This window comes from Dunckerocampus dactyliophorus, chromosome 4, assembly GCF_027744805.1.
Source record: "Dunckerocampus dactyliophorus isolate RoL2022-P2 chromosome 4, RoL_Ddac_1.1, whole genome shotgun sequence".
Lineage (NCBI taxonomy): Eukaryota > Metazoa > Chordata > Actinopteri > Syngnathiformes > Syngnathidae > Dunckerocampus > Dunckerocampus dactyliophorus.
The window spans coordinates 35,984,472-35,998,372 of record NC_072822.1 but is presented as its reverse complement, the minus strand read 5'-3'; the positions used below and the strand labels follow the sequence as shown (position 1 = coordinate 35,998,372).

General features: G+C 44.7%; 1 protein-coding gene across 18 annotated transcripts in view; it reads left to right on the top strand.

Annotated features, from left to right (window-relative positions):
• LOC129179575 (calcium/calmodulin-dependent protein kinase type II subunit beta) overlaps positions 1 to 13,901 on the top strand; it is a 73,723-nt gene that overhangs the window by 23,871 nt on the left and 35,951 nt on the right. For all 18 annotated transcript variants that reach the window (XM_054772975.1, XM_054772979.1, XM_054772978.1 and 15 more), the window contains exons 6-12: positions 4,123 to 4,195; positions 7,347 to 7,449; positions 8,915 to 8,998; positions 9,119 to 9,213; positions 10,608 to 10,730; positions 10,815 to 10,898; positions 13,177 to 13,219. In XM_054772975.1, coding sequence (XP_054628950.1) covers positions 4,123 to 4,195; positions 7,347 to 7,449; positions 8,915 to 8,998; positions 9,119 to 9,213; positions 10,608 to 10,730; positions 10,815 to 10,898; positions 13,177 to 13,219 — 605 coding nt within the window. The remainder of the gene's footprint in view (positions 1 to 4,122; positions 4,196 to 7,346; positions 7,450 to 8,914; positions 8,999 to 9,118; positions 9,214 to 10,607; positions 10,731 to 10,814; positions 10,899 to 13,176; positions 13,220 to 13,901) is intronic.

Below are 13,901 nucleotides of genomic sequence, written 5' to 3'. Positions count from 1 at the left end.
CTGCCCAGCACCGTAGAGCTCCATTGGCATTTGCCATAGACCACCAGAATTGGCAACTACACCACTGGTGCCCTGTGCTCTTCCCTGATGAGAGCAAGTTCAACCTGAGCACATGCGACAGACGTGAAAGGGTCTGGAGATGCCGTGGAGAACGTTATGCTGCCTGCAACATCATTCAGCATGACCGGTTTGGTGGTGGGTCAGTGATGGTCTGGGGAGGCATATCCCTGGAAGGACGCACAGATCTCTACAGGTTAGATAACGGCACCCTGACTGCTATTAGGTATCGGGATGAAATCCTTGGACCCATTGTCAGAACCTACGCTGGTGCAGTGGGACCTGGGTTCAAGATTCAAGATTCAAGATTCAAGAGAGTTTTATTGTAATGTCCATAGTAAAACAGCAGTTATACCATGCAATGAAAATCTTATTCTGTTCATTCTCCCAAAAAAAGAAAGAAAACACAAGAAAGAATAAGAACATAAGAAACATAAATACCAATAAATTAAGCAACAACAACAGAAGAGACATTAATACAAGTAAATAATACAAATAAATAAATAAATAAATAAATAAATAAAGTGCTATGAGTGTGTGCGTGTGTTGCGTGTGGCGTGTGCGAGTGCTTCGTTGAGAAGCCTGATGGCCTGTGGGTAAAAGCTGTTTGCCAGCCTTGTGGTCCTGGACTTCAAACTCCTGTAGCGTCTGCCTGACGGTAGGAGTGTGAATAATGAGTGTTGTGGATGTGTGCTGTCCTTGATGAGGTTGTGTGTTCTTCGTAGGACTCTAGATTTATAAATGTCTTGCAGTGAGGGCAGGGCTGCCCCAACAAGGACACTTTCGATAGTGCATCTGTAGAAGCAACTCAGGATTGTGGTGGACATGCCAAATTTCCTCAGTCTTCTCAGGAAGTACAGTCTCCTTTGGGACTTCTTCATAATTTGTTGGGTGTTGTGAGACCAGGTGAGGTCCTCGCTGATGTGTGTGCCAAGGAACTTGAAGGTTTTCACCCTCTCCACCTCAGTCTCATCAATAAACAGGGGTCTATACGGCTCCTTTTCCCTTGTTCTTGGGTCGATGATCATCTCTTTAGTCTTATCTGTATTGAGAAGGAGATTGTTATCACGACACCAAGCTATGAGGTCCGCCACCTCTCTTCTGTATGATGTTTCAACACCACCAGTGATCAGTCCGATGACTGTAGTGTCATCCGCAAATTTAATGATGCTGGTGTTGTTCTGGGAGGCCACGCAATCGTAGGTGAAGAGCGTGTAGAGGAGTGGACTCAGCACACACCCCTGTGGGGTCCCAGTGCTCACAATTCTTGAGCTGGATGTGCGATTGTGGACTCTGACTGACTGGGGTCTGCCTGTTAGAAAGTTAAACACCCAGTTACAGAGGGAGGGAGACAGGCCAAGTGTGAGGAGCTTATTTGGGAGTTTGTGGGGGCTGACTGTATTAAAAGCAGAGCTATAGTCTATAAATAGCATTCTGACGTATGTGTCCTGGCCCTGTAGGTGAGAAAGGGCTGTGTGGATGGCAGTGTTGACTGCATCATCCGTGGACCGGTTCTGGCGACATGCAAACTGTAGAGGGTCCACAGTTGCCGCCGGGATGCTCTTTTTGATGTGGGTCATGACTATTCTTTCAAAGCACTTCATTACAATAGGAGTGAGTGCTATAGGGCGATAGTCATTCAAGCAGGTCACGTTGCTCTTCTTGGGTACGGGCACTATGGTGGTGGACTTAAAGCAGGTCGGTACAGATGCTTGTGCAAGCGACAGGTTAAATATGTCAGCAAGCACATCAGCTAGCTCTGATGAGCAAACCCGAAGTGCACGTCCTGAGATGTTGTCTGGGCCTGCTGCTTTTCGTGGGTTTGTTTTGTTCAGAACCCTGCGCACATCAGCTGATGTCACCATGAGAGGTGAGTCCTGTGTGCTCCCCAAGTCCAGCCACCCTCTCTGCTCCTCAGGAGTTTGGGTGTCAAAGCGGGCATAGAACTCGTTCAGCTCATCTGGAAGTGTGGTTTGGCTGGACGTGGCTACGCTACTCCGCTGTCGATAGTCTGTGATGTGCTGGAGCCCCGCCCACATGCGCCGAGGGTCTGAGGTGAAATAGTAGCCCTCCAGCTTCTGTCTGTACTGTCTTTTGGCCTCTCGTATGGACCTCCTCAGGTCATATCTGGCCTTTTTGTAGTCATCAGCGGTGCTCATGACAAATGCAGTCGAACGAGCACATAGCTTAGCCCTTACATCACAGTTCATCCACTGTTTTTGGTTAGGGTATTTTCTGTAATACTTGGTGGTGGTAACAGTCTCTATACATGTGCTAATGTAGCCAGTAACAGCAGAAGCATATTCATCCAAATCAACAGTACAATCTTCCCTCCCCGCTGCAGTTTTAAACACATCCCAGTTTGTGCAGCCAAAGCAGTCCTGAAGTACTTGATCAGTTTCTTCATTCCATACTTTAACTGCTGTACTTACAGGGGGAGCTTGTTTAAGAAGTTGTCTGTATGTTGGATAAAGGAATATAGAGATGTGGTCAGCCTTACCAAAGTGGGGTCTTGGAACAGCCTTCAAAGCACCTTTCATGTTGCTGTAGACTTGGTCCAGGATGTTATTTTCCCTTGTGGGAAAGCTCACATGCTGGTAATATTTGGGGAGGACAGTCCTGAGGTTACAGTGGTTGAAATCGCCAGATATAATAAATACAGCGTCTGGGTGTTTGGTCTCGTGTTTATCAATGATGTCATGCAGGAGGCCTAGTGCATTAGCAGTGTTAGCTCGTGGTGGGATGTAAACAGCAGTTAAATACACAGCGCTAAACTCACGAGGCAAATAAAAAGGTCTGCATTTCACCATCAGCAGCTCAATGTCCTGCGAGCAGTGCTTTTCCATCGTCTGTACGTCTGTGCACCACCGTTTGTTTACGTAAACACAGACGCCGCCACCTCTGTGTTTACCAGACGTTAAAGTCCGATCTCCCCGGTAAGCAGCAAATGTTTCCAACTGGATCGCCGAGTCCGGTATATCCTCCGTCAGCCAGGTTTCTGTGAAGGTGAGCACACAGCATTCCCTGATCTCACGATGAGCTGTAATCCTTGCTCGTAGTTCGTCCATCTTGTTTTCAAGAGAGCGGACGTTGGCTAGCAGCAGGCTTGGTAGCGGTGGCCTAGTCGCTCTAGCTTTTAGCCTAGCATGCAGGCCGGCTCGCTTGCCTCGTTTACGCCTCGGATGCTTTGCTCGCCGGGTATTCAGCTCACTAGGCCCGCAGGCTGCTGCGTTGTCCCGGCGCAGAAGAAAGGCAAAGTCTGAGAGGCTAAATGAAAGTTCATGGTGAACCCTGCCGATGTTCAAAAGTGTCTCCCTGTTGTAATGTACTGCGTGAGTGTGTTGAATGTCCAAAATGAACAATATTCCTCCTGGTCCACGACAATGCCCGACCTCATGTGGCTAGTGTATGCAGGTAGTTCCTGGAGGATGAAGGAATTGATACCATTGACTGGCCCCCACGTTCACCTGACCTAAACCCAATAGAACACCTCTGGGACATTATGTTTAGGTCCATCCGGCACCTCCAGGTTGCTCCTCAGACTGTCCAGGAGCTCATGGATGCCCTGGTCCAGATCTGGGAGGAGATCCCCCAGGACACCATCCGTAGTCTCATTAGGAGCATGCCCCCCCGTTGTCAGGCATGCGTACAAGCACGTGGGGGCCACACAAACTACTGAGAATCATTTTGAGTTGCTACAATGACATTTTAGCTAAATGGACCAGTGTGCTGCATCATTTTTTCACTTTCATTTTTGGGGTGTCTTTGATTTCCCCCCTCTATAGGGTGATTATTTTCATTTCTATCAAATGATGTGGTATCATTTTGTTACTAATACATCACCCACTTATTATCAGGAAACATATTCAACATCATTTTTCCCCCAGTTTAGATCTGATGTGTTTTCCAAGTGTTCCTTTAATTTTTTTGAGCAGTATATATATATCCCATATACAAAATTTCACATTTACATTCAACAATAAATAATAGCTATTGCAATATAATATTTTTATGATCTTTAATATCAATGTAAAACTAACTAGCCGTCTGTTTTTTTGCATGCAGTCATTGCATCCAGCAGATCCTGGAGGCGGTGCTTCACTGCCATCAAATGGGCGTGGTGCACCGAGACCTGAAGGTAGGTTCATGCGTCGCTCTTTGCATGATCAATAACTGAATCTTTTTTTTTTACCTGTAGAAAATAATGCAACTAGAAATGTCTGAGGAGATCCCATAAAGCAGCAAATAGTACATTCATTGCTGTTCTGGGCACCACTTTGGCTCCATAGATCCATTGAATGTGGCCCGGGAGGATGTTCAATCACACCTCTGGTTCATTACTCAGCTCAACTTGTCAGACGTGACTGTTGGCTATTGATTATCAGACCCCCTGTGCGCTTTTGATTGTGTTTATTGATCAGGTAATGACACTCACACTGCAGATATAGATTGTATGTTAGATATAGATTTGCTGTTTGTACTGTACCTTTAAGGATCCTTTACTGTTACCGCTACTGTTTTTCATCAATGTTAAATACGTGTTAGAAGTGCCACAAAAAGTGTGTCGTCTAAAATCTTTAGACAGTTTCAAAGTGCTTTTAACAAACCGTACTGGGAACAAGTTGTTTTGTGTGTTTGTGGCTTTAATGCTAATGAGCTGTGAGAACGAGCGGACCACTCATTGCACACTCATAACAAACACTAAACCACCTCCTCCGGAACTAAACGGGTCGAAATGGCGATAAACACCAGCGAAAGTTGGCGGAACCTCCTCTTACAGAGCATGATTGGAAGCTAGCTGGGTTAGCTTAGTTTAGCATGCCAGTGCGGTTGTGTGCGTGTGACTCGGGCGGGATGAGTATACTTTCACGGCGTTGTGTTTTACCGCTTTAATGTACGGCGCGTTTTACGACGCGCAGGTTCTGAGTGGGGAAAAAGACGAGAAGCACGTTTATTCAGGACACACTTCCGACTTTCAAAATCAGAGCGGCGTTTGCCACATGTCGTCTAACTGTGGAAACAAAATAAGAGTGTCATGAAAAAATAACAAAAAATGCGTTGAAGATTTTGTAGCAATGTGTGAAGACGCTGACAATCCCATTGGAAACGTTAGCCAGGCTACATCCATTTCAGAATTACTGGGCAAAATTGTCCATTGATGTATTGCATCAATAAATATAAGGGTTTTTGCATTGAATTAACTGACATTGGGTTCATTAGCCCATAAAGCACACATGCTATGGCAAGGCAAGGTTATTTCTAGAGCACGAGTCATACACAAGCTCATTCAAAGTGCTTTACAGAAAAGAAGGGTAAAATCATGAAATCATTTCATAAAAACATAAAATCCTTCTAAAATCATGACATGACATTTGATAAATCATTCCATGAAGATGAAAAATGAGGAGTGCAGATAAAATACTTTCAGTTGATGTGTGCACAGTTCAATAGAAGTGTTCTCAGCTTGGATTTGAACATTGCCAAAGTTAAGGATTCTCGCACAACTTCTGGAAGATTGTTCCAGATTTTGGCAGCATAAAAGTGAAACGCAGCCTCACCGTGTTTCGTCCTGACTCTGGGCACCCGCAGGGGACCACACTTCCTGAGCTTGTCAGAGCTGGAGATGCTTAATGTGGCTCTAACATGTCAGAGATGCACTTTGGTACAAGACTATGAAAAGACTTGTACACAAGCACAGCTGTTTTCAAGTCTATTCTCTGAACGAAAGGAAGCCAGTGCAGAGACCCGAGTACTGGACTAATATGCTCATATTTCCGGGTTCCGGTCAGGACTCGAGCAGCAGCATTGTGCATGTATTGTAGCAGTTTTACTGCTCGTTTAGAGAGCCCGGTGAGAAGGCTGTTACAGTAGTCTAGCCTGCTGGAGCCAAAGGCATGGATTAGTCTCTCTAAAGCTGCCTTACACACTATTCCCTTGATTTTGGCAATGTTTTGGTGGTAAAAAGCTGATGTTATTGATTTAATGTGGCTGTTAAAGTTCAGATCTGAGTCCATTATTACCCCTAGATTTCTAACCTGATGATTGGAGAAAGCGTCTCAAGCTGGCTAATCAAACTCTCTCTTTGTTTCTGTGGGCCAAAGACAATGATTCACCTTTTGTTGTCTGAATTTACCTGAGCTCAGCTGGAGAAAGTTGTTTTTACATCCACACACTGATCTGTTTGATGTAGTGACAAAAGTAAATCTGCAGGACAATGTTCACCGAGTATCGTGTGCATAGTTGTGGTAGGACACATTGCAGCTGCGTGTTAGCTGGCCTAAAGGAAGCATGTACAGATTGAACAATAGGGGTACCAGGATTAACCCCTGGGGAACCCCACAGGTCACAGCCACTTGCTCTGAGACACAGTTACCAATTCCAACAAAGTACTTCCTGTCCTCCTGATAGGACATGAACCAGTTTAGAGCAGCACCGGAGATTCCCACCCAGTTTTTTAACCAGATGGATATCATCTGTCACCTTGATCAAGGTGATTGGAAACACATCGTTAGCGAGGAGAAAGTAACTAAGCTGACTTTTCCCAAGAAGGGCAGGCTTGATATGGGCTGATAGTTGTGCAGTACTGTGGCATCAAGACTGCTCTTCTTCAGAAGAGGTTTCATGACTGCAGCTTTTAGGGCCTTTGGAAATGTTCCAGTCTGAAGAGATGTTAAATCGACGTGTGAGTCGTGGTAGCACACTGCTCAGCACAGACTGTGGAAATCTAGTGGGTAACTCATCAAGGCAGCACGTTGATGGACCCAGACTGCAGATGATCTCTCTGACTGTTCTTGCCAATGACAGGTGTGAAATGTGTCTAGCTCGCTGCAGAATAGTTATTTTGTCTTGTGGAAATGATTGCATTTTTTATACCTTCAGCTTTGTCATGAAAAAATGTTGCAAAATCATTGCACTTAGATGTAGAAATGAGTTGTAAGGGCAGTGAAACCCTCTACTGTGGTCATAGACTGGAATGTGGCTTTATACAGTCATCTTCAATATAAGAGTACTTTATTTTCCATGTGGGATGGAGAGCAATGTGGGGGGCCAGTGGGAATAGAAGCCCATTATTAGAGTCTCTGCTGACAGAGAATAATGAGGTTGGCTACATTATGTGGGCCACAGAGACTGAGCCTATAAAACACAGCACACCGTGTGAGGCAGGGAATAAAAAGCACAGATTGCTCTTTTGTGTCAGAACAGTGTCTTTAAATAGCATCCGTCTTGGTGGCAAGGCGGAGGATGCGCTGTACGTGTTTGCTAACCTCCTTTCCCACCCTTTCCCACAGCCAGAGAACCTGCTCCTGGCAAGCAAATGCAAGAACGCAGCAGTGAAGCTGGCAGACTTTGGTCTGGCCATCGAGGTGCAGGGGGACCAGCAGGCCTGGTTTGGTACGTGAAGCTGACAGCAGCCATCACATGCAGCCGTAGCTTAGCAAGGAACCTTGTAGCACCAATGAGGAAGAACATTGAGCTGGCCTGTCGTGTCCTTCACATCCTTCACAGTTGCCTTCCTTTGCATCCTTTTTCTTGACTTCCTCGCTTCCTCTCCTCATTCATTTCCTTGCTTCCTATGAATCTATGTCCGTGCTTCCTCTCCTCTTGCTTTTTCTTCATTCAATTCCTTCCTTCCTCTCCTCTTGCTTGTTCTACATTCAATTCCTTCCGGCCTTCCTTCCTTGTTTTCATTCATTCAATTGCTTCCTTCCTCTCCTCTTGCTTTCTATTCTTTCATTTACTCACTTCTTCTCCCCTTGCTTTCTCTTCCTTCCTCTCCTCTTGCTTGTTGTTCATTAATTTCCTTGCTTCCTCTCCTCTTGCTTTCTCTTCATTCATTTCTTCTCGTCTTTATTTCTTTCCTCACTTCCTCTTGCTTCCTCTAAATCCATGTCCTTCCTCTTTCTCCTCTTGTACCCTCTTCATTTCCTCACTTCCTCCTTTTGCTGTCTCTTCATTCACTTCCTTTCTTCCTCTCCTCTTGCTTCCTCTTCATTCATTTCCTCGCTTTCTTTGCTTTTGCTTTTGCTTCATTCATTTCCTTGCTTCCTCCTCTCTTGGACACTTCTTGTTCATTTCCTTGTTTTCACTGGCTAGCTTTCTTTCTTCTTGCTTCCTCTACACTCATTTCCTCACTTCCTCTCCTTTTATTTTCTCTTCATTCATTTCCTTGCTTCCTCTCCCCTTGCTTCTTCATCTTTCATTTCCTTTCTACGGCTTTGTAGCTTCCTCTCCTCTTGCAGTCTTGTTCATTTCCTTGTTTTCACTTGCTAGCGTCCTTTCTTCTTGCTTCCTCTACATTCTTTTCCTTGCTTCCTCTCCTCTTGCGTGTTCTTGCTTCCTTTTCTCCTTGTTCTTCTCCTTGTTTTTTCTTGCCAGCTTCCTTTACTCTTGATTCCTCTCCTTTTCTTGTATCCTCTTGTTTGCTTATTGTTCATTTTCCCTTTTCCTCTTTGTAGTTCTGTGTCCCTTTTTGTTCCTTTTTGTTCACTTCCTCATTTCATCCAGCCAGCTTTCTCTCTTGCTTTCTCTTCTTTCACTTCCTTTCTTCCTCTCCTCTATCTTTCTTGTCCTTAGTTTCCTCCTTTCCTCTTTCTAGTTTCCTCTCCCTTTTTGCACCCTCCTCATTCATTTCCTTGTTTTCTCTCTCTAGCTTTCTCTCCCAGCTTGCTTTCTTGTCGTTCATTTCCTGTCTTCCTCCGTTGAACTTTTCCCGCTTCCCGTTGATTCATTTCCTTGTTTTCTCTCTCCGGCTTCCTCTCACTCTTACTTTTTGTCCTTCTTTTCCTTGTTTTCTCTCTATTTACTGACAGTGTGTACACCAGTGTGTGCATTTTCATGCATTGTGTTTTGCGTGCAGGCTTTGCAGGCACACCAGGGTACCTGTCGCCTGAGGTTCTGAGGAAGGAGGCATACGGCAAACCTGTGGACATCTGGGCCTGCGGTGAGCTGGACACACCAACTCTGTGCTTTACGTGCTTGACATAAACGCAGCATGGCTTTGCCAGACGGCACCACAGTGTGTGATGTCATAACAAGAATGTACCTTTTGCGTGTGTCACAGGGGTGATCCTCTACATCCTGCTGGTGGGTTACCCTCCGTTCTGGGATGAGGACCAGCACAAGCTGTACCAGCAGATCAAGGCTGGGGCCTACGACGTGAGAGCCTCTCCTCCTCTCCCCTGTTTGCTTCGCATTTCTTCTCATCCTTCTTTCTCTTTCTTCTTTCCTCTTGTTCGTCTCGCTTCCTTGTTGTCTGTCTTCATTCACTTCCTTCTTTCCTCTTTCTGTAGTTTCCTCCATTTTTTGGCTTCCGCTTATCTCGCGCTCTCATTTTATCCTGCTAGTTCCCCCTTCTCTTGCATCCTTTGTTCATTTCCTTGTTTCCTCTCTCTAGCGCCATCGTCTTTTGCTTCCTCTATCTCTAAACTCGTGTCCTCCAGCTTTCTTTGTTTCCCCGCTCAAGATTCCTATCCTTTTGCTTGTTTTTGTTCAATTCCTCTTTTTTTCCTTAGTTTCCTATTCTCTTTGTCCATTTTCCTCCTTCTCTTTCTAGCGTCCTCTTTGATTGCATTCCATCTCTGGCCGTTTGTGTTCTCACATGATCTTGCCAGGTTCCGCCTCTCTTACGACCTCACTGGTGATTTCCTCCTTTTGTCTCCCCAGCTTCCTCTTTCTTCATTTCCTGGTTTTCTGTCCATGTCCTTGTGTCCTCTCACTTCCTAACATGGCCTGTCAAGATATCCTTTCACATATTTTGTTCATTTCTTCCTAGTTTAGTTTCCTCTTTGGTCTTTTCTCTCCATATCCTCTTTTATTACTTCCTTGTTTACTCACGCCTCCTCTTCCTCTTCCTCTTCCTCATTTCCTCATTTTATTATTCTCTGCTCTCTTCTTCTTGCGTTTTCCTCGTGTTATTTCGCTTTTCCTGCTTCATTTCCTCGTTTCCTCAAGGTTCATTTCCTCTCCTCTTGTTTCCTCTTCATCGATTTCCCTGCTTCCTCTCCTCTTGCTTTTCTCTTCATTCACTTCCTTCCTTCTCGGCTTCCTTATTTATTACTTCCTTACTTTCTCTTCCCCTTGTTCATTTCCTGGTTTTCTTATTGTCTGCTCTCGTCTTGCTTACCCTTTTCTTTGTGTTTTCTCTCTCTTCCTGCTCTCTCGTCTTTCATTTTCTCGTTCCCTCACGCTTAATTTCTTCTCCTCTTTTTCCCTCTCTCCTCTCATTTCCTTGAACTTCCTCTCGTCTCGTTTCTCCTTCCCTCCCTTCTCGCCAGCTGTGCCGCTGTTTCTTTTTTTGGCAGCTGTTGCGTAACTCAGTCATCTCATTCATATTTTAGGGGGTGGAAGCTGCCCCCCCTCAGGTCACTTTTGACTGCATGCCAGCCAGTTCGAGACTTAACCTCATAACCTGAACCCGATGGACAGCCTTAACAGTTTTAATGTGACATCATTTCCTTGCCTACTCCCTTTTATGCGAAAAAACACCAGATTTATTCATAGTAATTCATTTTTCTCATATTTTCACTTAATGGTCTGCTTTTGCCTTTTAGTTCCCTTCTCCAGAGTGGGACACGGTGACCCCTGAGGCCAAAAACCTGATCAACCAGATGCTGACCATCAACCCGGCCAAGAGGATCACCGCCCAGGAGGCCCTGAAGCACCCGTGGGTCTGCGTAAGTGTCCCACATCTTTCCCGCACCTCTGATGTCATCATGGAGATCTCCTCTCGCCTTAATATTCCACTCTTCTGACCCCAGCAACGGTCCACGGTGGCATCCATGATGCACAGACAGGAGACCGTGGAGTGCCTGAAGAAGTTCAACGCCAGGAGGAAACTGAAGGTACGTCTTTTCACTATTTTTTAATTAGCATTTCATGTTGGAAAGTCTCCACTGTGTTTTAAAGACACGTGGAAACATCCAATAAGAGCTTTAGCAAACATTTTGAGAGGTATTCATGTGTAGCAGTATGGTTATTATTTATTATATAACTGCCCAAAATAGGCCTCTCTTGAGGACGATGCTTCAAAATGAGCTTTACTCATCTCTTTTCTTGATATTTCCCTTTGGCACACACATTTCGTTTTATTCTCTTTCACTTCACACTTAATTACTCCTCCTCACACCTGCTCCGGGCTTTGTTTGTTTTGTTTGTCTGAATGAGCCGCAACACTTTTTTTTTTTTTTTTCCAAAGTAGATTTTTAAACAGGAAAATGTCTTTATACAGCAATACTTCATCTTTTTAATGTTTGGAGTCGGGGGTACTTTTTGTCGGTTTCACATACTTTTGTGTTTACGTGTATAGCTCACCTTGTAAAGTAATGGACGCTGTAGGAGAGAGGAATAACGAGACAAAAAGTGAGTGAGAACACAAGTATGTTTGGAAATACAAAATAAAGCTTCTTTTTATTGTAAGACAGAGCCGCCTAGTGCATTTGGATAGGGGAGGGGCCCACAGCAGCACCCGCTGCTTGTTGAGAAGAGCGATACGTGCGAAAGTCACCAGATTTGTCGCTAGTTGCTTTTTTGAGTACTCGCTAAATATAAGGTAGAAAGCTGCTAAGCTGAAAACACTGATCCCTCCTGCTACATCTTCTCTGGCAGACGCACCGGTACGGCACCTTTTGTAGCTGCCGTATGCACTTTTTGGAGCCATGGCAAAAAGGTGATGCACATTTTAAAGAAAAACTGCACTTTTTTGGGGAATTTCACTCATCATCCACAATCTTTATGTGAGACATGAACACGTCTTTCCCTTTTCGTGTGTTCTAAAGATATAAAAACAGATAAAAAGCGACAGCTGAGTAGTGCACGTAATGGGATCCACCTATGCCGCCTACAAAGCCCGCTGTTAAAACACCTCCAAAAACCTCCAACAAGGTCTTTTGGTTTTCTGCCCATGCTATGAGCCTGCAGTAACAGGTACATTCATGATAACATGTAATACTAACAGTATTTTGCCTATTTTGACCATTCTAAGCATTTCCGGAACTTCTTCCTCGGCGCATTGATTTCACATGGCAACACAGAAACGAATGCCTACACCAAGCGTTCACGTTTCCAAACTCAGGCATAAAAAGACAGCAGCAGTGGTGTCAGCACAGATATGTAGCCTTACGTTTTTGTCGTGGTCTGAGGCGTTGTGAGCGTGGCGCTGACACGCTGTGGGCGAGTCTGTGCTGAAGCTAGTTGCTAGCCGGTGTGTTATGGCTAAGTGTCAATACGCCAGTAAGGTACTTCGATCGGCGTAACAGTGTTAATAATAATAATAATAATAATAATAATAACAATGGCGCCGCTGGAGCTTGTTTAATATGTGCGTCACTTTATATGGAAATGGATCACTGTTGCTGCTTTCAGAAGGCTTAATAGGCGGAATCCGTGGGTCTCATACGTGCAGTACTGAGCTGTCTCTTTTTTATGTTTTTATATCTTTAGAATGCACAGAAAACAGACAAATATGGATGATGGGCAAAATTCCAAAAAAAGTGCAGTTTTCCTTTTAAGTGGTGAATTTGCAGAATGGCTCTCACTGTGGTTTGCTTTAGAAACGGCTTTATAATACCCTTTTCCAGACTGCATTTTGTGTTCAGACTAATATTTGAATTTGTTTGATGATCTGAAACATCAAGTGTGCAAACGTGCAAAAAAAAAAAAAAATCAGGAAGGGGCAAACACTTTTTCACACCCCTGTAGAAACAAGGCCCGAGTCACATTTGAAAACATGGGAATTGGACTGTTCAAACTGACATGAAAAAGTCAGATTCGGGTCACATATGAGCAAAAATATAGGAACTGACCTCCAGTGTGAATGTTGTCCTTCTGCAACCAAACGGCTGTTCATGCTTGATCAGCCAGCTGCTTTACTTTTGCTTTGGAAGCGAAAGCACTTAACAATGTGAAATAGCGTGACGACATGCTGACAAAATCACGGTGAACATTATTGATCATAAATGTGGTTTTATGTTTATGTTCACTATCTAAAAAGTCATTTTGAAGCATGCACTTTGACGGCGAGTTGAAAGGGAGCGTCTGTGAGGCGATGCTTACGCTGCTCCGGCATTTCCCAAAGACTCCTGAGAGTTAACCTTTTGTTCTTTTCTTTCTGTCCCTCCCCAGGGAGCCATCCTCACCACCATGCTGGTCTCTCGAAATTTCTCGGGTAAGTCTCTCTAAGCAAATTGTGCTGGCATCGTCGCGTAGAGAAAACTGACATCCAGGCCTGCATGCGCTCATGACACCAAGAGAGGACTTACATCCTTCACGCATCATGTCACCATTTAGGAGGAGCATCGCTGCGATTCCTTTCCATCGTTAGTATTGATCAGATGTGCTGGCAAATGGTGGCATGGCCCTCACAGGCACTCATACACAACCCCTCCTGCACACACACACTATCTGTCTGATGTGTTTCTATGTGAGCTAATGCTGATATGTTTGTTACGTGTTCAAAGGCCAAGTGGATGCGCCAGCATAGGATTTCATGTCAGAAATGGTGGAGAACTACAAGCGAGGGAACCAATCAGCGTACTTTTTGCTTTTTTAATATAAGGGGTGGGCATCATAAACAGTTTGTCGTCATGGTGGTAGATTGTTGTTGGCAAAATGGGGCGCCCTGCTTCTCTGCAACCAGCAGAGGCGCTGTTTGCTTCAGTGTCTACAAGTTTGCTGTCTAAATTAGACTTTTTTTGTCTTTTTTTTTCTCCAGCTCAAGCACACTTTTTGAGCTGATTGGCCTTTAGAGGCTGTGGCTGACAGACCCCTTGTCCAGTCGTTTCTCTTGTATGTGCTGGTTTACATGGACCTTTTCCTATCGTAGCTCACGTTTTATTCTAGCTTGCTAA